We start from the raw sequence: 27,122 nt of genomic DNA, 5'->3' as shown, positions 1-27,122 counted from the left end.
GAAAATTATTTAACCCCAAAAAAGGACTGTGCAACCAACTTTCTTTTTCAATAAACCCTTCCATACGTTTAATAGTACGAAATGGTCAAAACTTTAAAAAAAATCAAAAAGAACTCTGAACTTAACCGCAAAAGACCCTGTGCAACCAATTTCCCATGTTACCAACTTTCTTTTTCTATTAACCCCTTCCATACGAATGTATATATTGACGAAGTTGACAAAACTTTTTAAAAATTAAGAAAACTCTGAACTTGCCAATTTACAATAAAATGCATTTGAAAGTACATTTTAAAATGTGGCCAAATCTGGTGTGGCAACTTTTGGGATAATTGATATATTAAGCATAAGTATTATTTTTTAAATATGTAACTTTGCGACTTTGAGCTAGATATAAAATTACGAGTATACCTGATATATCATGATATAATTCAATTCATTGAACACAGTGAATGAAATATTTCCAATGAATGAAAAACAAGGCTTTTCTTTGAACCATGAAAACAAACAATATAAACCAAACTCTACGCTACAGTGCAATTTCCAACCACATGTGTCAAGCAAGTGCATGTGAGTAGATCGGGTGAAAGCTTGGTGGTCTAATATAATCTTCTCTGAAGGAGGCAGATGTCATGATTCCAGTGGAGTCTGCTACCTCTAATACAGAATAGGATCCAGTGGAATCTGCTCTGATTAGGATCCAGTGGGTCTGCTACCTCTAATAGAGAATAAGGTGTCGATTTGGTTCAAAGTATAGAAGCAGTTTTGCTGTGTCGGTGTATAACGTTATTTATCCCGAACGCAGAGAGGTAAGAAGGTTTGATTATATTTACTATAATCTGATGTCACTCATGATACATGCATCAGGGTGGTGGTAGCATATTGAGGTATGCATGTACTACCACCACCCTAATTACCGATACCGTAGGCCGGGCCTTACAAACAAAAATATTAGGTAACTACATAATTTCAATTTTGTGTGATATTTGTATCTCCCATACGAATACGTGCAAATAGCATTATGCGCGTGATGTGAATGTTGCGTGCGACGGTATACTTATGGGGTGCGCGGGGATAGATAGGACCTTGATCGGAAATTTTATTTCCTAAATGGGGACACTTGCAACTGAGGACGTCCGCGGTTGTCAGAATTAAATGCACCGCAGCGTGTGATTCGCCGTTTAAACCAATGTGCACGTTTAGGCTAGGGGACCTCTTGGAACATATGCCTAAATAGTAAAAGGTTTGGTGTGTCCGTTAAGTGTCTTAGGTTGGGCAGTTAATTTCGATCCGTAGGGTCCACGGTTGGGTATGGTCCACGGTTGCAGGTCTTTATTAGTAGTAAGTAGGGGATGTAGGCCTATGTCTGGTGTGTCTCGGGATGTGAGGGGTGTGTGGGGTGTATGTTCACCTGTTTAGCATTATCATATAAAGAATAACTTAACCAAAGTCCAACATGTCAAGCAGGCTGATTTTATCACTTAAGTTCTATAGCCGGCCATTAAGGCCTAATCTAGGCCTATTTGCAATATTTCCAGCCATTATAAATGTTCGTTACGACAGCTGTGCTGAACTGAATTTGAAGGCAGTGGACTCTGTCGCAAAACCGTCATGTTGAAATAAACTTTCTCGATTAATAACGCAATTTTTTTGCAAAATTCATATCATACAATTTGTCGTCTTACCATGACTTGTTTGCATGAAATATCATGTCATGCATGGTCGGTCCTAACTACCTTCCTTGCATGATATACTCATGTCACTGTATGGTGACTAGCAAAATACAAGGGACCACAATCACCACATAGTGCGCACCGAATAAACAATCGTTTTTTACATGCGAATGAACCCAAAGTTGATATTAAATAAGCGTTTGTTACACGTGAATGCACATTTTAAAGTTAAGTTGAGATAGAAATATATAAAAACAACGGATATGAGTATCAATCGCTGTTGTTCATTTCTCTGAAATTTATTCTGGAAAAATCTTAGAAATTCGAGGCACAGGGTAGACTTATTTGTATTGTTGTTTCCATGACAATGATTGTAATGATAACGATTTCATCGGAATGATTCTTTATACATTAATCTATGCTCTACTTCGCCCTTAAAGACATTAAGTTTCATTTTCTCTAGATTTCACCTGCAAAAAGGTTTGTATATTTGCCTTTATACACAGCTTCCTACACAAACTTTGATATTTTCTGTTGATTTTTTATAATATTTTACTGTGTAATGAAGGGTGTGACCAAAGCAGGGGAGGATCCAGATTTTTGAAGGGCGGGGCACTCCTGAAAAATTGCCAAAAATTTACACCAAATCCAACTATTATTGAGCGTTCTGTTCTTAAAAATCGCCTCTTTTTTCGTTGTTTATTATTATTTTTAGAGGAGATGGTTCCTCTGGGTCTAAAGCATGGTTTTGTAGAGATTCTAATATTTAAACGTTCTTACAAATTTTAGGGTTTTTTTTTTTGGTGGGGGAATGCATTATCTTGAGTGCGAACGGACAAAATTTTCATTATGATGGACGGCTTTCACTCCCTCCCAGCTACATACACTTTAAGTAGGCTACATATCATTAGATTTATAACGTTTATATAATATTGAGGCTTGTTAGAATATAATTTTTTAATAATTTACCATAGAAATTTGTATCATAACGCGAATTTCAAAAAATCAGAATTATTTCATATCAAAAGGACATTCCTCGTATTCAGAAATTATGCAACTTGGTGTGTCTGATATGCTCTCAGGTCCCACAAAAATACTGTGGAAACGTCGCTATCCGAGTCCTTAAAGGAATCACATTAATACCGTATGTTTTTTTAATTTTTTGGTTTATTTGATTGCAGTCCTGTCGATGATCCCATCACAATGTTAGTACCGTCGACATCAGCTTTGTTGTTTCTCGTCGCGTTAACATCTTTAGTACACTGTCGAAGAGGTAAGAATTAAGTTATAATTTTGAATGTTATGTAAAAATTTGATTTATTATCTACGATGAAAATCACATTTGTAGCGAGTAACATTTGTAAGGCAATTTTCATGTTCATTAAGGTATTTATATGGTCGATTTGTGTACAGTAGGCCTACATGGTAGAGAAATCAAATTTGCTCCGAATGTTTGTATAAAATGCTCGTCTAGCATAAGGGTTTCAGAAAGGAATAGTTTGCAGTATCTGCGATGTCTGGTTAGTGTGTTACACAGCAAGACGGTTAAAGGATAAACAGGATTAAATTGGTTACAACGCAAATATTACAAACTATATTATTTTACGGAACCCTTTAAGCTAAAGGCTAGAGGAACAATTTGCCAAAATTGTTACGAACAATTTGGCGAAATTGTTACAAACAATTTGCCAAAATGAAATCGGAGTAACTCTAACGTTTAGCTCCTCACGGTGCAACATACAAATTGACCATGGACCATTTGCTTGTTTTGTACCCCATTACTCCGTAACTGCAGGTCAATACATAGTGTGTGTGTGTTTTTATCAGTTTAAGGTTATTAATTATTTTAAACTGTTGTGATTTGGTAGTTCACAGCATCTTACGAATGGTAGTGCGCTTTGGCAAAAACTGCATTGCTCAATTCATAGCGAGCGTGTAGAAGAATTGAAATATCACAGATATACTTTTATAGGTGCTGCGGTTCTTGAGTTACGTTGTAAAGAGGGCTGAAACAACAACACTTTTGTAAAACGTACATAACTCATTAACAACAATAAATTAAGTAAGTTTGCAAAATATACGATTTGTAGAATGTACTTTTGCAAAACATCAAGGTGTTAATTTTCAATAATATATTGATCTGGATAATGAAAAATTTTTTGGTTGCTTCGACCAACAATACCTCGTCTACCCTTAACTAAGTCAATACTGTTAAGGTTCACTTCACAGATAAAATTTTAGGCATTTGGGTAAAAATCGTCAGTAAGTGATTCTGAAGCTATATACAATATTATTATTACAATAATTTTTGCATTCCCAATGCGTAACGTGCGTGGTATTGTGCAAAGTGATAAATGCAATTTTGACATAATATAGGCCTTATAAAGTTATAATACGTGCAATATTTCTTCAACCTCATTCAGATATGCCTATAAGGACAGCGTAAAATAGGACCGCGCTGCCCGGTCCCTTATAATATATTACTCAAAAAGTCAAAACGGTATGATCGTTCTATATTAATGCTCTGCGTGCTAGCCATAGGCCTCAACATAAAAAGTCCCAAGTTTTGAGATTTTTTGTCAAAATATCAAGAGCTATCTTAAGAACTACTGAACCAATACTAGGCTTGTTTGTACTCATGTTAATGCATTTTTCATGCTAATTCCAAATATGGTCATGATAATTTACATTTCTGAAATTTTTGAATTAAAAAAAAAAATTTGAAACATGTCGTCTGCAGTCGACACCCGCGTGAAGAGAGTTAAATTATCAGTGAAATAGGGGTATTTTTTCAAGCGTCAGCAAAGATCGCACAAAATTTTCAAAATAGGGGTAAATTCGGAAAAGTGTGGTATGGTAATGCATCTCGCGTGTATCAGATAATAAATCTGAGAAATTTCCCAGGGAATTTCAGAACAAAACAAAAGGTAAAAGGCCCACTTCAAAGAAACAAGTGCAAATATGAATCCTGTAATAATCAGTAATTAATTATATTACTTTCTTCGTTTCGACATCTTAAAATACTCAGTGATAAAGGAAACCTCCTTCGTTCTGCATCCATTTCAGGTCGCTGTAGGCCTAGTATTATTATAGATTCATTTGAAAGGGGTGTTTAGAATATAGTCCCTAAAAAACAAACAAAAACTATTTTTGCCAAACTTTTGTCATCGATTTTGCATAAAGTGAGGTTACATATGACGAAATTGCTTGCAAATGCTTAGCATTTCAAATATTATAGAACAATCATGGTTATGGTTAATTTCACATACTTTTTCTTTTTTGAGTGAGTGGGCTGGTGTCCACGGCCGACAAGGTCAAAACAAGATGATAATGTAAATAAAATTTCGCTTAAAAGGGAAAGCCGACCTCACTTGAGAAGGAGTCTTGTTAATCAATTAAATATTTACATGATTTACGGGGCACACCGACATCGCCTGGCTAATAATTATTTGGTGCAGCAGAGACATTAAAATGAATACACGGGATCGATACACGTGAATTGCTATGCACGATTTTGATATCAGACGAAAATCTTCGGATACTGGGTTAGAAAATGATGAATATCTCCCGTAAATGAATTTTTCTCAAGAAACCAGATGTGGTCTCATACACTTGAAAATACGTGTTGAACAGATATTATAGTCGTTAGCGTGCGCTTTGAAAATTGGCCGTGCGCTTTGAACTCAAAATTTGACCAAAACTCTCAATTTTATATTGCGTTGGTCATGTATGGACTACAGCGCGCAGCAGGCTATAGCGGCACTCACTCAAGTGGAGACAGTATAACCATTGACCGCAATGTCGTATACAAGCTTGCTCACACAGCGAGAAATCAATTACCCTGTCTATTGTCAGTAGCCTTAGTCATGTCACTTCGCTAATAATATGCATCTCATAAGGTCCGAATAAAATGGGCATGGGTGGCTGTGGATTCAACCTACCATGGCGATTTCTACTATGAAGATATCGGGGCGATGTCACTGTGCGGGGGGCTTTTGGGTGCGAGAGACTTGGAGTCAAATGTCGCTCTTCAGTTCGGAAACGAGCACTTAGGCTACTAAACAAACAAAGATGATGATTATAATACCGATTATTTCATACTCTTCTAGATGACTTTATCATCGCATGTGGGCGTAATGGCGTTGACCACGATATATATTGGGCTCCAATAAACTCCGAGAAGTTCACAAGAGTGCCGATCCAAAATGTCGGAATACCTGAAGACGTAACCTATGACCCCATCGATGATAAAATCTATTGGATCGAGACGACCCATCGACAGTTGACATCAGCTAAACTTGGTGGAAGCTTAGACAATGGTGCCGATAAATCCTGCAGCCGCACATCTAATATTTTCAGAGTTGGTTTGGAAGGCGGTTCTCCGGAATTACACGTCACTCATGTTGGGGAGTTTGAATCCCACGATTGCCATTGTAAGTAGTCATATTGATCAATTTATTAAATTAAGGTTAGCAACTATTTTAAACTGTTGCGATTTGGTAGTTCACAGCATCTTGCGAATAGTAGTGAGCTTTGGCAAAAATTGCATTGATCATTTCATAGCGAGCGTGTAGAAGAATTCAAATATCACAGATATATAGGCTACTTTTATAGCTCCTGTGGTTATTGAGTTATGTTGTTAAGAGGGCTGAAACAGCAACACTTTTGTAAAACGTACATAACCATAACAACAATAAATCAAAAAAGTTTTTCAAGAAAGTATATGATTTGTAGAATGAACTTTTGAAAAATATCAAAGTGTTATTTTTCAATAATATATTGATTTAGATAATGAAAATAGATTTGTTTTGGCTGCTTCGACCAACGATACCTAGTCTACCCTTAAACTATTAAACCCCCGGCTACTTTGTCATTAGTGAAATTCAAAACTGAATTGGTTATTGCATCATGATAGTACTTTCATCTTTATCCTTACCCTAAAGTGCAAGATTTTCAACTTGGAAGTGTTATTGATATCAGCGCGGGAATCAGACCCGAGACATGAGGTTTGGTAGCCAAAGGCCCTTTTAAAACTTTTTTTGCCAAATGCGTCACAGGGAAGTGAAAGTATATTATAATACCTATGTGAGAAATTCAAATTCATTTTTCCGATCTACTCACGAGTTGAACTGAATACAACGTTTGAAATCAGACATTCAAAAGTCTTTTAATAGTATGTAAGCAAATCAAGTCACATTAGGAAATGAATTTGGAGAAAACCTTCTGTTAATAAAATACTATGCTGAGCCACCAGCCTGAGTGGCTCACGCTCCAGTAATTTCAGATGATTGAGCTCAGTAATACATCAAAGAATGTCTTCCAATTCATGAAAACAAATAGATAATCAGCTTATCGGATTAAAAGCTTAGAAGGAAGGTCTTGCTGCTCAGCGAGTGTTTGTAATTATCAGACGGTTTTCTCCAAATTCTCTAATGAGTCAAATAAAGTCGCTTTATTGTACAATCGCATGAAAATGATGAATAAAAGGTGTCTTACAGAAACTTACAGAAATCTGCATATGATTTACATTTTTAGCCGCACCGGCCAAAATCGCCATTGATGTTGAATCTCGACAGATATTTTGGGTTTCTGGTGGAGATAAATATGGTGCTATTCATTTACTCAAAACAAACATTGACAGTACGAAGACTATTTCAATTACCATCACTGAAGAAAAAGAGATAATTGATCTTTTTGTGGATTCTCAAAACAGGTGAATATGTTTCTTCCTCTTTAACTTCTCCTCATTCTCCTCCTCCTCCTCCTTTTTTTATTCATCTTCATCTTCTTGTTTTTTTATCTTCTTTTCCTTCATCATCATCATCATCATCATCATCATCTTCGTCGTCATCATCATCATCATCATCATTATCATCATCATCATCATCATCATCATCATCATCATCATCATCATTATCATCATCATCATCATCATCATCATTATCATCATCATCATCATCATCATCATCATCATCATCATCATCATCATCATTATTATTATCATCATCATCATCATCATCATCATCATTATTATCATCATCATCATCATCATCATCATTATCATCATCATCATCATCATCATCATCATCATTATTATCATCATCATCATCATCATTATTATCATCATCATCATCATCATCATCATCATCATCATCATCATCATCATCATCATCATCATCATCATCATCATTATTATCATCATCATCATCATTATCATTATCATCATCATCATCATCATCATCATCATCATCATCTTCATCATCATCATCATCATCATCATCATCATCATTATCATCATCATCATCATCATCATCTTCTTCATCTTCATCATCTTCTACTTCTTCGTGATCATACATGAATCAAATTATGCTTCCTCTCCCACTTCCTCCTTTTCGTCCTCCTCCTTTTCTACCTCCTCATCCTTCTTCTTCGTCATCATCATCTTCATCATCATCTTCATCATCATCTTCATCATCATCTTCTTCATGATTAATGCATGCATCAAATTAACAAATCCTTTTGTGGATTCTCAAAACAGGTGAAAATGTTTCCTCTATCACTTCCTCCCCCCCCCCCTCCTCTCCTCTTCCTTCTTTTGATCAAACTTTCTCCTTCTTCTCATGCTCCTCCTTCTTCTTCGTCTTCGTCTATCTATTACTACTCCTTCTTCTTGCCTCAAATTAACAACATGTTTGTTTCTATATTCAGAAAAATATACTGGGCTCCTTCATCATCGAATTTGGTTAGCATTGAACGTATGGATACCGATGGCACTAATCCTGAAATAATCATCGATCTATTACTGTGGGTGTCTGGTATCGCTTTCGATAGTAAAGGTAAATGTTAAACTCATAAATTCAACCAATAACGCATCAACCAGTTATATAATTGAAGACCGAATTAAAAAGACTGGTTTGCGTCTGACGTCAGGGCAAAGGCTCGGCGTGATTGGTTACTGACCCGCGCAGTACGGCATTTTGGTTTGGTTGACAGGACGTCATACGCAAACTAGTCTTTTTGATTCGGCCTTCCGATAGCCAGCTTTTCGAGGTCGAGCGGCCGTAAATTGCAAATGTGCTGATGGTCCAACAACAAGTATTTGGAAAAAGTTTCACCAAAATAAAATCAATTCGTTTGAAAAATGCTTGATTTTCTATTGACTAATATTATTATTTTTTACTTCAAATCACTTTCCTAAAGGTAACAGGATCTTCCTAACCAATTCTTATGGACACAAAATCATACAAACGATAGACCTCGAAGACCGCAGTGTAGATGATTTCCATGATGATCCCGCCGGTTTATATGCATCAAATCCAGCATTATCCGACACTCACATCTACTGGATAATGTCTGATAGTGATTCATCGGAAGATAATTTGTCCTCCCGACATATGTTCAAAATGCCTCTTCAAGGAGGAGACCAAGCCCATGTCAAACTCAACACTGAATTTCACTTAGATTGCCTTCACATACATCGCAATGAAGGTAAGAGCATATAGGGTACCGTAAAAACTCGATAGTTAGCATATGTGCTTACTGTACTATCGAGCGCTTTTGAAAACATGAAATTGTACCAAAGTCCGGCGCTTTACCAACTGAATGGGGTTGAGACACAAATTTGCAGGTTTACTTGTTCGTATGTGTATCGATGATTTGCTCAAAACCCTTTACACTTTTGTGGATGGGGCACTTCATGTTTGCATGTTTTAAAAGCGCTCGATAGTAAGCACATATGCTAACTATCGAGTTTTTACGGTATGCATACCTTACCAGGGATAAATCTGCGTAGCGCCTGTACAGGCAGCTCTCGCGGACAGTCCGTCTTTGCTTGTTTATTTTGGAGGCTAGAGTTTACCGATTGCTTCAAATTTCCAGCTACTACTTTGGTTAGTGCTACTGATCAAAATGGAATCATCAAATCGGGAGTTGCGACGATACTTTTATGTAATTTTGTGGATTTACATGTGGATTTTTCTATCTAAACTGAATCTACTATTACCATGTTCGCCGTATTGGATCGATCAAATATCGAAAGACTCGCCATCAAACACTAGCAAGAAGGTGATCACCTACTCAAGTGAGTACTTACATAACTGTAATGATTCGTCAATAACACGTGATCAAGATTGTCAATTGAGTCCAAAAACGGGCATGCAAAATCATGCTGGGCTTCAAATACACATCTTATCAAGATGCTCTAGAACGTTGCAAATTGACTGAGCTGAGATCACGTCGCGATCAAATCTGTCTTAAGTTTGCCAACAAACTCCTGGAGCATCCTGACTTCCGTATCTGGCTTCCAGGTTACAGGAAGGAGACTGGTAGGAACCTGCGAAACGCTAACCACCTGTCTTTACCCAAGGTGCGCACTCAAAGATACGCGCGTAGTCCCATCCCATACATGGTTAAGCTGTGGAACAAGGATGCTTCAGGAGCAGGTCAATAATTTCTTGCTAGCTTGTTTGCAGTTATATATAGTTTGCATGTGATTTCGTTTTGGATTTCATGCTGTTGTAAGATATATTTAGTGTTTTGTTGTTGCCAATTTCTTTGTAGCATGTATGTAATTCAGCCTTTTGGCTGCCATATGCATTGTTGTAATAAACCTTGAATAATAATTACTTAGGCAAGGGTATGCAGGGACATGGATCCACCGTTCAAATTTAATTCTACCTTAATCCTTCGTCAATGTCCTTTATTTTTACAGTTTTGTGTGAAAATAAAAAGAATTATGTGCAATTATACGTATATAGTCCACGTAATATCCATTGTTCTCAATCGTTAAATCTTATCATATTGCAAGCGATCGCTGTCCAATAAACTGATTAACTGAGAGGTGTTTAAAATAATGTCCTCCCGTTTGGCACTGAGAATCATGTCATCACATTTTCTGCTGATAACTATTTACAGTAAAAACAGTTGGTATGTCAAAAGAGACAAAACGGAGTTGAAGGAAAGACGTTATTGCCAACAAAAATAATTATGATAAAACAATTTTGCAGTAAGAGTGCTCTTACCATACCCTGGTACATCTGTCGCATTAATTGCCCTCTACGCATGTAGGCCTATATTGTTGACGATGTTTTGTGTGTTCAATATTATAAGTATTCGAGGTATACTTTCACAGTCGACGGAAGCGGAGGGGGATGGGGACGTGTTCTCCCACCCCATTTTTCCAAGGGGGTGCCCCCTTAAAAATGCTAATGGAAGAAAAAAACCAATAATTGGCCAGTGCATTTTCCATTTTAGAACGAAAAACATCATGTTTTGGACCAAAATAGGGTAAAATTGCACAATAAATTAGCAAAATATCAGCCTATTTGGGGCTAAATTAGTCTGCTTAATTGAACATTTTATGTGTGTTTCGCTCGCAAATGTCCCAGGCCAGTAACATCGGAACAAAATATGCCCCTCAGTTTGAATGCTTTTGCCGCCACTATATACATTCCAATTGAATTGTGCTAGAGGTACGTATTTAGGGATAAATCAAAATTCGACCGGCGGTTGACCGCCACTTCCGTCCGGAACCGGGCGAACGCAGCGGTCAACCGCCGGTCGAGTTTTGATTTCATCCCATAATAATAGCGGGTTGTATGTGTGCTGTCGTTGTTGCCAGTAAATGCTTACAATAAGATTACTTCTGCTGTTTGTTCCAGAACCTTCTGATCATGCTGACCCAAATTCTCCGGTTGGCACTGGTGAAACCACCCCTTCTTCTTTGACACCTTCGACAACTCATGGTCCAATCAAAGGCCACAGCATTTCAGACAAAACCAATAGAATCTTCTTCGGAACTCGGCTGAGACAAATCTTGACATTCACCGGTTTTGGGTTGCTTCTTCTTCTCGTTGTTTGTCTGACATGTATAATGATCGTGGTGTTAAAGAAACGAACTAAATGTAGAGAACCGTATGGTGCAATTGATAATACCCACGGCGACGTTCCGGATGAGGATGTAGAGCAAGGTATGTTTGGTTGTTATAGTCCTAGAATGGCATTTTTTGTAGTGGTGAGATTCACTTAAACCTTATAGGTCTGAATGTCTCCTCCTCCCCTCCCCTCCCTCCCTCCTCCTCCTCCTCCCTCCCTCCTCTCCTCTCTCCTCCTCTCCTCTCCTCTCCTCTCCTCTCCTCTCCTCTCCTCTCCTCTCCTCTCCTCTCTCTCCTCCTCTCCTCTCCTCTTCTCTTCTCTTCTCTTCTCTTCTCTTCTCTTCTCTTCTCTTCTCTTCTCTTCTCTTCTCTTCTCTTCTCTTCTCTTCTCTTCTCTTCTCTCTCTCTCTTCTCTTCTCTTTCTTCTTCTTTTTCTTTCCTTTCCTTTTCTTTCCTTTCCTTTTCCCTCCTTTTCTTTTCTTTCCTTTCCTTTTCTTTTCCCCTTCTTTTCTTTCCTTTCTTCCTATTTCCTGGTTCCAAAGATTCATAAACAATTGTACATTTCAGGTCTTAACAACAATGACATTATTGATAACGCATTTTTGGAGAAAGAGATTGATCGAGACAGATTAGAAGTTGTGCAACTATTGGGCAGTGGATGCTATGGTGTCGTCTACCAAGCTAATCTCACTCTCCCTGACGATGAGGCAACTACCTGCGTTGCACTGAAAACATTGAAAGGTACTTTTATTAAACAACTTTAATTTGTGCTATTCCAGTTGAAATCCACACACCCCCTATGGAAGGCATGTCCTTAATTTTCTACACAAGACATTAACTTATCGTCGTTGTATGGGCGGGGAAAAAACTCTATGTGCATTATGTTTGCTATTCCTATTAGGCAAATAGGCAATAGCCACAAATCGTTCAATTTAACAACATTATGTCACTTTGTAGGGGTCACAAAACTAGACAACTGTACACAAATGGTGTTTTTTATTTATAAAAATGTGGGATATAGGCTTTTAAAAGTTTTTTTAGCGCGTTCGCATGTAAGCCGCCCCTTGCCTACTGATGGCTCTGAAAAGAGCCGTTCACTGAAGACTGCCCCTTGTCAACAGAGAACAAACAGACATCGCCTATCTGCTTATGCAAAAGTTTTGGTGGCTCTGAAAAGAGCCGCTCACTGAAGAAGTCACAGCTACTCCTGACGAAAGCTTGACAGTTCCAATTTGTCCGATGGCGAACCCGCTAATTTTTTTATCAATTGTTAGTGTGTTTTATGACCCCTATAAAATGAAAACAAGTGAAATTTGACATTCTGTTACTGTTTCATATTACCGTGAAAATGCACGTGAGGTTTTTCCTTTGTTTTACTTTCTTCTTTTTCTTTTGCATGGTTCTTTTGTTTTTACAAAAAGACGACGTGATACCAGACGTAAAAGAACGTTTCTTGGAGGAAATAAAGCTTCATATAGAAATAGGATCACATCCCAATGTGTTATCGGTCCTCGGGTGTGTCACCATCAGCGATCCATACTGTATGATTATGAAGTTTATGAAATATGGAGATCTCCAGAAGTTTCTATGGAAATGTAACAAGGTAAAAGCAACATTGATGAATAGAAGAAGATATTTCACTACTAAGATCAATTCAAAGCATTTTTTTCTACTTTTTAAACTTTTTTTAAAAATTTGAAATACAATTTACATCAATAAAGGAAGGGACATCATCTTTTCTAGGATATTAAAAGTTTTTGCAGTAAGTGCATTATTAATAGCATACCCGGAAACGCCACGTAAAATTCAGTGTAATGTTTCATCTGTTATGTGGCTTAAAAATCAGAAATGTTTAAGTTAGAAATGTTATTATATTAGAAGGGAATGGAGGATCAGATTGTGAATGAAAAGGTGAAAGAGTCAGAAATGAAGCAGAGGATGATTTAAGGAAGCCCCATCATGCACTGTAAAAGTGTTACCACTAGAGTTTCAACTGCCACTTTACTTTTCAAATCCCATTGAATCTCTGAAAAGATGTTGTTTTAGAATTGCCCGTGTGTCATTATTAGTTGGTCGATTTCAGATCTAAAGTGATGTATGCATGAAGGATAATTCACACCTTCTGTAGATAACATAAAATGTGAAATCGACCGACCTTTTGAAGGTGTTTTTATTGTAAATATATCTGTCAAAATTCAAATTTCACCATGCACGTGTGTATGCAGTGGGCGGGCAGTGGTGTCATGTTCACTCACACAGCTGTGCTAACCGCAAGACTTGCTGGGAAGTGCTTAAATCATCCTCTGGAAATGAAGGAAAGCATGAAGAAATCACAGAAGGCATGACGAAGGATGGACATACACAACATTTGGAAGGAAATTTTGAGGTGGAAGAGGGAAGGAACAAATAGGGGAGGAGATGAGTGAGGATGAATGGACGATAGAAGACAAACAAAATGCATAAATACCCTCATTTCTTCTTCACACCATTTTATAAGAAACTGAAATGAAAACCGAATCTCCTTTATACAAATTCTAAGTTTTTAACAAAAGGTAGAAACAAAGATATCAATATCTTGTGAGTCAAGAGGTTAGGCAGGATAATAAGAAACCACGTGACCAAAACTAAAACTCAATATTTGAAATGAGGCATAGTACAGAAGAGGAGACAAAGGAGGAGGAGAACAATTGATGATATTGATTGATATCTTGCATTCCCTGTGCGTATTGTCCTGGGCTCTATAACGTCTTTTTCACTGATAACATTTTGGGGATATATGATAGTTGTAACTTAGTTTATACTATTACATGTTTCGACATAACTTTTTTAAATCAATATTATTTTCCATTCTAGGAAGAAAATATAACCAAAGACAGAATCTACGACCTGACGGAGTTGAATCAATTGCACATAGCTCGTCAGATAGCTCAAGGAATGGTATGTATGAAAGATATGAGGCAAAAACAAGCCACACTGCAAAAACAGCAGAGTAACACCTAATAAATACTTGAACACTTTAATGGCTAAGGTTGGTACAATGAAGGTATAGAGGTGTTAATTTATAAACACTACAATGAAGATATTTATGTTTTTAACACAAGATAGTGTTAAAAAACTTTTTAACACTATCTTGTGTTTAAAAAACAAACACTATCTTGTGTTTAAAAACATTAACATCTTCATATTTTTTATGTGTTTTAGTGTTTATAAATTAATACTGCTATATCTTCACTGTACAAACCTTAGCCATTAAAGTGTTCAAGTGTTTATTAAGTTAAGTGTTGCTCTGCTGTTTTTGCAGTATATCGATCTGCTGCTTTGGGCTAAGCGGTGGAGTGATCGATATATCGGCTTGTCACTGATATATATATATACCGCTAGCATTTCTGGTGCGATTGTGGAGTGAAGCAAAATCGTCGTTAGAGTGGCAAAGCGGCAAGCGGCACTATGAAACCAGCATGCAACATTGCTACCAGTATGCATTACTTTCGCACCGGCAAATCGAATAAAAATATTTACGCCTCAATTAAATTAACAGCAATGTACCAAAAAGATTGCTTGTGAAAGCAGCAGCCAAAAGTAGCAAAAGCAAACGATATAGGCTATCATAGACGTAACTTTGTAGCTTTGAAATAAAAGTAGAACGTTTATATTATGACATCATGTAAGAAGTTCAATTTTATTCAAATAATTAATTGATATCAAATCGTAATTGTGTTGCTTTATTAGGAATACCTTTATCAAATCCGTAATTGTGTTGCTTATTACCAGGAATACCTTTCAACGACCCGTTACTATCATGGTGATCTAGCGGCAAGGAACATACTGGTTGGTGAAGATCTACTGATCAAGATATCCGACTTTGGTATGGCAGACGACATCTATACACAAGGATATAAAAGAATTGCACCCGAAAAGAAACGCCCTGTTAAATGGGTTAGTTTGGAAACTAACGTACGCGGACAATGCACAATCAAGAGTGATATGTAAGTTCTTGCTTTGATTTTTATACAAAATCTATTCATTTTGATGTACTATACCGTATGATATTGAAGTACATAGCTACCAAAAATAGCAAATGGGAGTTTCAAGCTTAAAATCATATCGAATTTGAATAAATTAATCTGTTTGAAAAATTTCAAATCTTGAATCTTTCGAGCTTCCAGGGAAATAGAAAATGGGCTATTCCAGTTGAAATCCACACTACCCCTGTGGAAGATTTTGGAAATATCTTCCACAGGGGAGTATGTTTTTCAAATGTAATTGTTCAGGGTTAATCATTTTGAAACCCATACTCCCCCAGTATTGTGGCTACCTAAGTAGTAAAGTAGAGGCTGTAAGAGTGTAGATCTCGATAGGCGCTAGATCTCGATAGGCGCTATCAAATTTATAAGCGATATCGATTAATAATCGATCATCAATTTATAAAGGACCTAGATATCGATAGGCCTATATATCTTTATAAGCGGGAGCGATTTATAAGCGATCATGAATTAAAAACGCGCCAAGTTTAAAGGTTTTTAGAATCGTAGAAACCATTGGCGGAGTGAATGTTGAATTCAAGGTAGACTAACTACCGTTGATAAAATTCAAGCTCGGGGGGAAAAACAAATTATCCACGCGCGTCTGAATTACGTAAATAAATGTTATCCGATCCCCGATCCATCCCTGGCATGCAGGAAATAGGTCATGTATTAAGTTTATACATAAACATTTAGAATCAAATTCTATGATTTGAAAAAATTGGACCGAAATGAAATTTCATCCCCGATCATGGCGGACTACGTGGGAGAATTTTACGTTACCTTACCGGCCAGCAACGGGTCGTCCGAGTATTACCCAGGTAATACCCTTAGCGATTTTACGACAAAACTCTTCAAACCTATCGAACTGGCGGGCGAATGGGAGGTGGCGCTGACGGAAATTTCTTTTCCCCATTCGTTCTACAATATCTCAGAACCGTTCAATAAAGTTATCTACAGCGGAACCGGTAATGGGGTAAACGAACAGAGTTTTGTTATACCACCCGGCTATTACGGAGACTTGGAAGAGTTGTTTCTGACGATGTTCGATCTCATGGATACCCACGGCAAAACAAACGTCAAACTGGCTTTGAATAAAAACACGCAAAAGGTCAAAGTAAGGTTGAAGAACGGAGCGTACGTGGAATTCCATCCCGAATTGATGTCCATCCTAGGATTCGTGGGAGAAGCTAATCGCATCCACAGATCTACCGAAGCGAAATTACCCATCGATCTGCACGGAGGCTTGTACTCTCTGTACCTCTACACCGATATCGTCGAAGATCAAATCATAGGCGACGTCTTCGCCCCTCTCCTACGCATAATTCACACGAATGGTAATAAGTGCGGTGACGTCATTACCCGCATTGGAGACCATCAAAAAAAGGCATTAATCTCAGCCTTTTTGAGTGGGGGAATTTGAAGAAACAGATCCATAATATAGACCAGGCTTTGGAACCCTTCACAAAATACAGGACAGCTGGCGTTGATGAAGTAGACATATAGATTGATCGATACGCAAACAAGGAATCCAACTTACCGAAATAATTAGCTGTTTTTTAGGAGTCCCGAGGCTTGCTGAGGTGAAGAGAAGAGACTATTATAATCATGATAATATTCCATCGTGATCCACTCATAAAAAAAAACCCAATACATATAAGTTCCTCGAAATCAGAGGTGGAGTCAGCAACAACTTGGACGAGATTCCGTTATTTTCATTCGGAAGATGATACCGAACATTATATTTCCATTAAATATATTATGATAGAATAGTACATGTAAATTGTAATATAAATTCAATAGTAGATGCATTGACACGGCGTGTAAATAAACATGTATATCCGATCGACGGACAAAATCAAATACTATATCGTTGTTATTCGTGGTTTATTAAGTACTGTCTGTAGATCTCATTGTCACGTCTTTGTTTTCCTTTAAATATAGATATCGTTGATTGAAATATAAACGTTAAATCGCGAGATGTACATTCAATGTGGTTCTGGTTGTCGAAAATCTTGCGCAAAATGCATATTCAGTTCTGCTTATTCCAGAAGACTCCACGCATCCCGGTTTATATGGAGTGCCGCATACATAGGTATTAACGTCCATTTATGATAGTACAATTATAATTCCTTTGGTTAAATTGGTAATGTTGTAATGTCCACCATATTCCACCGATAGTCCATCATAGTAATTGTAATTATGATCAATCCATATCAAACGAGTATTTTTTTTTCAGTTCAAACATTACCTTCTGTTGCTCATATCGCTTTGCACAAATACCACTTAGAAAGAAAGTTCCGTGGTATGTGTGGTAGAATTGTCTGGTAACAGTGACTGTTTGTTTAAACTAAGAAAAGGACACCAATACCTTGCCCCATGCACGATTACATTTTCTGTAAACAATATCCCCCATTATCTTGCATACATCACAGTTGAACTTCTTGAGGCCAAGAGCCATTTGTTTTGTTTAGAAGCGGTCAGTTAGGAAACACCTTAATTATCATTTACTGGTTGATAGTTACGTCAGAACTATCATAGTATAGGCTTATCCGGTTTAAAGCGTGGCCTCACCTCGAGGCAGTGTTAAGGGGGGCGTCCGGTGAATGGGTAATTTTGGGAGTCCTAATCTTAGAGCAGTGTAGCGTCAGTACAACCATGTTCTTTGTAAGGTGTATAGGGTGGGCAATACCTTAAACAGGATCTAGTTACTTATCATCGGTCCAAAGCTTTGGCACTGGTGTACCGATAACTTATGGTGGTTTCTCGGATGATTTTGTTGTTGTTTTGTTTACCTTTGCAATGTTAGCCCTTAGTATAAATGGAGTCCTATAATTACGCATAGCGCCACGCCCCCCAAATTAAGCAACTCAGAGCTCTAGGGACTATTATGTCGTTCACGCATCATCGGTTTATAGTGCATTTAACAATTGTCTATGATTTAACATGCTTCATATAGAGGGGTATAATATGCCTACAGATATGTACCTGCAATGTAATAGGATCCGATGAGCAAATGGCGCCCTTAAAATGTCACGGCAAATTATATAACCTTGATTTTAATGGGAGCAAAAAGAAACGATTTAAGTTTTATAGGCCTACATGATTTTTTTTTCTCCAAAGATTCATTGAAAATGTTATCTTAAGAACACCAAAACTACTCAGTCAAGTCTACCAGTTACTATGGAGACACTTAAAAAACAATGAAAATACTCGACGCTATTCGGTACGGGTTCTTCACAAAACTTTATTATATCATCCTTCTCAACGTTTATTTTTTACGACTTATTGAGATAATACGAGTAACAATTAAGTAAGAATGTACAACATTTTACGCTTATAGTTTTGAAAATATCCCACCTTGTAGGATAGTAACGATCATCGTCATTCAACAAGACCCCCCAATCAATGTTTTGCCTCGTTACGCATTTGTCTACCGTTATAAGAATATCTCTCTTCAGGTCGTTGTCTTTAATTCCGGCGCATACGTCAAAAGTACAAACGAGTAAAGTCAAAGCTCTGTAAGAATTTTTTGAAGATCCTTGCTCTTTTTCCGTAAATACTTCTTCCATCAATGTTTTGAAACCTTCAACCGATGCTCCATTCCTTAAAGTCCAATCCAAAGTTGATACGTAATCAGGATGCTGTCTAATAGAGTTGATCTTTTCGAGAGACTTCGTAACGTCTTACAATCCGTACATTCTTCGCGTTCGCGATTCTTTTCATTCAGAGTTGTACAAATGTTTATCATTCGGTAAACGTTTCTTCCAACGATCAAATCTTCGTAGCTGCCGTTACAGACGCTTCGATGCAAAGGTCGTCCGAGTTCTCCGAAGTCATTTTCGAGACTGTCCCATTCCGTCATTGTAGACATTCCTGTTAGTACTAAAGCAGAGAAGTCTGCGGTTCAGTCACGGTGTGTTCTTGCCAACCATTATACTTTGTCTTATATATCGGTTTTTGATAGCGATAACAGATTTCCGATCTTCGGGATAGTTAGTGAGAATGTGCGATCTCTTGTTCCTCATCCGATAAGGAGAAAGAATATATTCGTAGTTTTCGACACGAGGTTTCTCTCCTTCTTTGAAGCCGATCCTCAATTCACGTAATATTTATACAAGATTTACGGTAGCTTTAGAGTCGAGATCATTTTAGAAACGCTATTAGATTAAATTACAATATCCTGTAGTGAATGATTTGGTCTCTAATGGTCATCGCCTTCGATGTCCTCGTAATCGTCCTCTTCGTCTTGTTGAAACAGTGCCTCAAAGTTGGCCCGGTATTTCGGTATCACTCTCTTCATGGCTTTGTCTACGTCCATGCCTTTATCTACTCTTCCTTCGAGATCTTCCACGACATCTAGGTGAGTATCGTCGTCTTTCAAATGCATATAACTCGTCAAAAAGTCTTCGTAGTGATTGAAGAAGATGCGCTTGACCTCCCAGAGGGTCTTCCTACCGGCTTTTTCTTTGGCTCCATCTTCGCTCATACCCTCGTTGATGTACTTTTCGTATTTTTCAGTTCTCATCTCTTCGGTGGCTTCCATGGCTTGCGCGTACCATTCTCTGTACGCGGCGTTGTCTCCCAGTTCGCGAAAAGACTCGTCATCATCCGATAACTCGTTGTCTTCCGTCTCTGATCCCTCATTCTCGCTGGAATCTTCATCCTCCGTAGATTCGGAATCTTCCGAATTCTCAAACCTGCGCTTTTTAAACGGAGGTTCGTAATCATCTACGTCGGAATAATCGGGTTGATTAGCTTCCATTTCAGGATTGTCACCAACTTTGTGCGAATTTTCAACGTGCCTCTGCAAGTTGTATCGCCGACTAAAGCTTCTGTCGCAGGAGGAGCAAGCGTATATTTTGTCCGTAGCGGATAAAGCGTTCATGCTGACTCTTTGAAGGTTAATCTCCGAATGACGAGAAACTAACGAAACCGGTCATTTAGGCGTTCCGTACTCCGCTCTTTTCAACGCTCATTGACTCATTCTACTCATCGATTACTCATTTTACTCACCCTTTACTCATTTTACTCATCCGTTACTCATTTTACTCATCCGTTACTCATTTTACTCACCCTTTACTCATTTTACTCATCCGTTACTCATTTTACTCATTCGTTACTCAACTTACTCGTCCATTACTCATTTTACTCATCCGTTATTCATTTTACTCATCCTTTACTCATTTTACTCAATTCCCTGCTCACTTGCTCAATTCATTGCTCATTTGCTCAATTTATTGCTTATTTGCTCAATTCATTGCTTATTTGCTCAATTCACTGATCATTTGCTCAATTCATTGCTCATTTGTTCAATTTATTGCTCATTTGTTCAATTTATTGCTTATTTGCTCAATTCATTGCTTATTTGCTCAATTCATTGCTCATTTGCTCAATTCATTGCTCATTTGTTCAATTTATTGCTTATTTGCTCAATTCATTGCTCATTTGCTCAATTCATTGCTCATTTGTTCAATTCATTGCTCATTTGCTCAATTCATTGCTCATTTTACTCATTCGTTACTCATTTTACTCATTCTTTGCTCGTCGATTACTCATTTTACTCATCCTTTACTCATTTTACTCATTCGTTACTCATTCGTTACTCATTCGTTACTCATTCGTTACTCATTCCTCTTTTTGTTTTTTGACTGACGCTACATATGCTAAAGAAAACGACAAAAAGCAATTTTATTTTGTTTATTTTATTTTATTTATACATTTTGTTTCCCATCGCGCGTTCAATCAGCTCGCGCTTACAAATTCTAATTTACAATTTACGCTTTCTTTAAAAGCCAATGTATATTATTAAAAGTTATTTACATCGTTCACGAGTTGAAAGTTTTGTCGAATCGTTTCTTTAAGCCGTCCACTCTTTCCCGAGCTAGAGCGACCGCTTCAGAATCGAGGGCAGAATTCTGACTAAATTGGTGCGAATGACGCATGATTCGCATCAATCCGCGACCGGCGTATCCATTTCTAAACTGAGTGTCCTTCCATTTTCGAGGCATTCCTCCGCAGTCACGCAAAATTGATTAAACTCGCGTCTAATCGTCGGATGTTCGCCACCTCCAAAAACACGATGTGCACGTAGTTGAGATCTAGTTCGGCGAAAGCTTCCTCGTACACTATCTCTGGTAGCGGGTCATCTTCGTCAAGTTCTAAACACGTGTGTTGCGACTGGCTAGGATGGTCGATGATGCAGCCGTTACAGCGCTTTTCCAGTAACGTTCCGGACAAATGCTCCAATTCATCCCCTATGATATAACATAAAAGTTACGAAGAACTTGCTTTTTGCCTGAATTGTCCCATTCTTTCGAGTCATCAAATCCTTCTCTCGAGGTGTCGTAAGGCGACGCCATTGGTTCCGCTTTTATTTACGACTGCGCGAAGTAAATGTTCCCTTTAAAATATACGATTATTATTATAGTCTCTCCTTCTTTAGTTTGCTCTCGAGTCTCTCCTCCGTCGTGTCAACAAGATCACAATTATCTGTCCAAAGTAACCCTCCGCTGATACGTAGCTCTCGTTGAATTATTCCTTTCCTTTTTTTATACAAAAGTCAGGGTGCATTTTTATCAACGCGATTAGCAAAAACACGTCAGGATGAATCGTGCATAGAGCTCTAGATTCCGTTTCCCAATCGTGAATTTTCGAGAAAACGTCGTCGTTAATAACCGTTCCAATTTGATATGGAAATTCCGGGATATTCTCTTTTCGTTCGCAGCTGAAAAGGTACTTCTTGATATCGTTGTCTGCGCTGAAGTAATGATCATCGAGTCCAAGTTGATCGATTAAACTGCCGGCACCGCAACAACCGAAAAATGGATCGCAGTAAGGACAATCACAATCTTTTTCATCTTTCACAAACTTCATCTTACCGTCCGTACGCTCAAACCGACATCTCGATTAATCGCTTAAACGTCTTATCTGTAAATCCTCTATGATGATGATGATTGTACTGCCACGTTACGTTTGTTGTTAATACCTATCTCGGGTCGTTGTATCCCCCCTTTTATATCGTTATTAAAATAACCTAAAAAGAAAACATAGCCTATGGGCAAGATGCGTTTATAAATTTTCACCCCGTTTGTTTATTAGACCCTCGGAATTATCTCCATTACAGAGGTCCCGGATGTTTGAAATCAACTTTGTCTATTGTCGTTTATATGGTAAAGGTACGTGAAACAGTCCCCGGATGATTGAATCAGCCCGAGCGTCTAACCGGAATTATATCGTTCATGAATTTCAGGATGTTTCCATCGGTTCGTAATATCTCTTATCCTGGGCATTCCGACGATGAATCTTAAATCTAGCGTACCGTTCGGCCATTTTCGAGTCTTCGGATTGTTTGATAAACGTATCGATTTCACGATATTCCGTCAATCGGTTATATTGTCTGAATTCGTCGATAGCGGCGTACGCATCTATCATATTTGGATCGAGGCCTAAACAAATGGATACCTCGGTGTAAAGACTGTACAAAAATTGAGGGTCCAAGGCGTTTTCTGCTTCCACCATGAAATGATAATAAGGATAATTACTCTTGTCGTAGCAGCAACATTTCTGCTGAGCAAAGGCCGAAAATCCCTTCAAACAACGCCTCCCGTGGTGTAACTCTTCCAACCTTTTTTCGAAATTTTCCTTGATTAATTTACCGTACAAGGATCGTAAATTTTTTCAATTCCCGCGATCCACGAATTCAAATTCGTCTTCAAAATCCATCGGTTCTACGGACGCCATGTTTGTTCGTTCTTTTACTCTTTATTCAATTTGTTTGAGTGCAGGGTTAATATTATTTACCTCGGATAGTCGTAGGCATTTTATATCGTTATTAAAATAATCTACATAGAAAGAACGTCTATAAAGTAAATATAATCTACGGAAAAGACACGTCTGAAATTTTCATTTCGGTCCAATTTTTTCAAATCATCAAATTTGATTCTAAATGTTTATGTATAAACTTAATACATGACCTATTTCCTGCATGTTAGGGATGGATCGGGGACCGGATAACCATTATTTACGTAATTCAGACGCGCGTGGATAATTTGTTTTTCCCCCCGAGCTTGAATTTTATCAACGGTAGTTAGTCTACCTTGAATTCAACATTCACTCCGCCAATGGTTTCTACGATTCTAAAAACCTTTAAACTTGGCGCGTTTTAAATTCATGATCGCTTATAAATCGCTCCCGCTTATAAAGATATAAAGATATATACGTCTATCGAGATCTAGCGCCTATCGAGATCTACACTCTTACAGCCTCTACTTTACTACTTACCTATAATCTTCTACAACTGGAGTGAGTATTTCAAATGGAAGTTACCCAATTTGGCTATTCTAATCGAAACTCATACTCCCTCTGTGGAAGACCTCAGCTAAATCTTCCACATGGGTAGTGTTGATTTTAAATGGAATAGCTCAATATCAAAAGAGGGGCTTGGAAAGAGAATAAGCACATTAGCCTCTTATATGATTATGATTTTTAGAGGATGTCAACTTGAAAGCTTCAAACTGGTTGAATATAACCGAATTTAGATTCCTCTCAACATGGTCAGAGTAGAAAACAATTCTAAATATAAAAAATATCAATTTTAATAATTTGCCATAAAATTTGTATTATATCGTGAATTTCAAAAAATCAAAATTATTTGATATCAGAAAGACATTCGTCGTATTCAGAATGCAATTTGGTGTGTCCGATGTGCTCTCAGGTCCTAAAAGAAATACTGTGCAAACGTTGCTTTCCGCAAGTTCCTTAAAGTAACATCTCTCTTTATATTTGCAGATGGTCCTATGGTATCGTTTTGTATGAGATCTATACATTAGGTGGCACGCCATACCCAGGAATGACGTGCAGGGAAGTGATACTGCGACTCCAAGAAGGCTATAGGATGGAAAAATCTGAAACCTGTCCTGATGAAATGTAAGATAGAATCCAGGGATGGAACTGGACACTGTAGTCCTATTTTCAATATTGGGGTAAAAATATTTTGGTGACGATTGAAGACGATTGTCCTTGCACTAAATTTACTTCTAAAGTTGCATACATTTAAGCAAGAGATTTAGCTCAAAGAACAACCTGACATTAAAGAATAAACTACTTTTCAGAGCCACCAAACCTTTTACATTAGCAGATATGCAAGGTCTGCTTGTTCTCTGTTGACACGAGGCAATCTTCAGTGAACGGCTCTTTTCAGAGCCACCACTTATTTACTTTATCTGTTGATAAGGGGCGATCTGCAGTGAACGGCTCTTTTCAGAGCCACCAAAAACGTTTACATTAGCAGATAGGCGAGGTCTGCTTCTTCTCTGTTCACAAGGCAGAAAGAAGAATCTTGGGCAGCGAAGAAGTTACCCCGAGAGGAATTGCTTTATTCCCTGTGGAGGTAACTTGATTTTTGACCAAGATTCTGCTCGCTGCACAACAGGCAGTCTTCAGTGAATGACTCTTTTCAGAGCCATCAGTAGGCAAGTGGTGATCTACATATCTTATATTTAGGTACTTTGACCTGAAGAAGTCAGAGCTATTCCTGACGGAAGTTTGACACTTCTAAACTTCTAAAAACTTCCTAATTGTTACTCCTCATGAACTTTGTTTGTTAATAAATTGTATTATGTTTGTGTATTCTATTCTTTCTTTTTTTTCAAATCAGTTATGAGATCATGTGCCAATGTTGGTTGGAGAATCCAATAGACAGACCAACGTTCACGGTCTTGCTCAGAACTCTGGGTCAGTTGATTTGGAAGGTAACCAAAGATAGACCATACCAGAATGTATGCGAAATAGATTCCAATAGACCAATCAGTGACATCAGTAATGATGACGCCTTTATGCCTCCGTATGTCAAGATTACAGACGAATCGGTAGGTCATCTTTTTGAACAATGTTTTGTCTGTATGTGGAATTTTTGCGAGTTTTAGGGTCGGTCGCTGAGAACATAATACCCGGGGACAATACAATACTTTTGTGACCATATGTGACCATCCATCTCAAACCGCTCGTAAAGTCGGCAAATTGTATTTCGAGTTACAGTGCAAAATGTGCATAAAGGTTGTATTCATAATGTACCTAATGTTTGTCCTACATGTTTCTCATTTTAGTGTCAGTCAAACGCCAATCTTTAATCCTATTGTTGAAGAGGATAATAAGCTTATACTTTTGTATAGAGTTAGTAAATAGCTCTAGTCTTTGTTTGCTTTGGCCAAATCCTGTTCAAGTGGTGGGTTAACTAACTGAACAATCAACAATGAGAGGACATTCCTGAACCTCGTTGACTTGGGGATGATTTGAAGTGACCGCCAATTATGACAATTTGATATGTAATACCAGCGATGTGGAAAAAGAGAAATAATGTAGCACTAAAATAATGTAGCCTTTTACTGAAGGAGCAAAGTTTAACAAGCCATAACTCTGGATATTGTTTGAAGTCAAATGATATATCATTGTAAAGCTTATGATATATATTTTCTAAACACGGAAGAAAACTAAATTGACCAGGTGCCAACTTTACGAGCGTTTCGACGTGGACGGTCTCACATATATAAAAACAGTGTTTAGTGGCATAAACACAAACCTGCTGTGGATTTTGTTCATTTTGAAAAATATTCCAAAGAGAAATGAAGATGTTTTATTTATTGGAGGGGATACTATAACGTAAAGGGCAGGGTTAGTACATTCTCCATTCTTATAGATTCTATTTTATTTTTTTCAGAATGAGCCAATCGATGCACAAAAAGAAAGCAAGGAAAGCAGAGGAAGAGTAAGATCTGGAGAGCCAGATGAACACAATCTCTGGAAACACTTAACAAAAGAGAAGAAAACAAGTAGTTCCAGTGTGGAATTTGTACCAAGTATGGCAGACGAAGAAGCACAAGCCAGGATTGTGTATGTTTGAATGGTGCGGAAACACGTTTGAAGCCTTACTAAAAGTGCCCAGGGGTATTACTAGAGCGCACACACCCAAGTGGGGTCCCCAAAACATAAAAACCTCTCACAGTGTGGTTGAACTTTTGAAGAAATCCACCTCAACGTTTAGAACATTATTGAGACTAATTATTAATAATAGATTTATGTCTGTAACAAAATAATAGAGAACTTTATGTTGCTTACTCAGGGACAATGCACATTTTGCTTTCATTTTCATTGTCGTCAAAATTAACTTATGATATTAATGACACAAACTCAAAGGCTAGGACTTCCTTTGTGCCATGGCAATAACCTGTGTTGCCATTGTGGTGGAATTCAACATTCTAGATATGAAGTTAAGGTCACTACTGCTGCACACAAAAAATAGAATCTTATTTCATTAATCTCTTAGAGTATGACTATGAGAAATAATAATTATGTACTATACAAGAATTTAATGTTATCCACACACTATACAAAGGTATTGCAACATTGCTGAAAATTTAATTGCGCAAAGTTACTGAATTGAACAATGATCCATATAATCCTGTTGATTTCACATGACGTACTGGATATAAATGTTCTTTGCTGAAATAAATAAGATTGGGCTAATAAATGGGATGGAAGGTGTCACATGTTGTGACATC

At 37.7% G+C, this 27,122-nt stretch overlaps 1 protein-coding gene across 1 annotated transcript; it reads left to right on the top strand.

The window, feature by feature from the left end:
* Window positions 1-561: 561 nt before the first annotated feature.
* LOC140171789 (uncharacterized) lies at window positions 562-26,614 on the top strand. The gene is made up of 14 exons (XM_072195119.1): window positions 562-806; window positions 2,852-2,943; window positions 5,780-6,103; window positions 7,206-7,383; window positions 8,379-8,506; window positions 8,871-9,158; window positions 11,330-11,638; window positions 12,110-12,283; window positions 12,964-13,145; window positions 14,396-14,479; window positions 15,314-15,528; window positions 24,355-24,492; window positions 25,223-25,433; window positions 26,282-26,614. The coding sequence occupies exons 2-14, from the start codon at window positions 2,874-2,876 to the stop codon at window positions 26,462-26,464; spliced, it is 2,484 nt and encodes an 827-aa protein (XP_072051220.1). The 5' UTR covers window positions 562-806; window positions 2,852-2,873; the 3' UTR covers window positions 26,465-26,614.
* The last annotated feature ends 508 nt before the right edge of the window (window positions 26,615-27,122 follow it).

Source organism: Amphiura filiformis, chromosome 15, assembly GCF_039555335.1.
Source record: "Amphiura filiformis chromosome 15, Afil_fr2py, whole genome shotgun sequence".
NCBI classification, from domain to species: domain Eukaryota; kingdom Metazoa; phylum Echinodermata; class Ophiuroidea; order Amphilepidida; family Amphiuridae; genus Amphiura; species Amphiura filiformis.
Note: the sequence above shows the minus strand (reverse complement) of the source record. Positions and strands in the feature narration are given on the sequence as shown.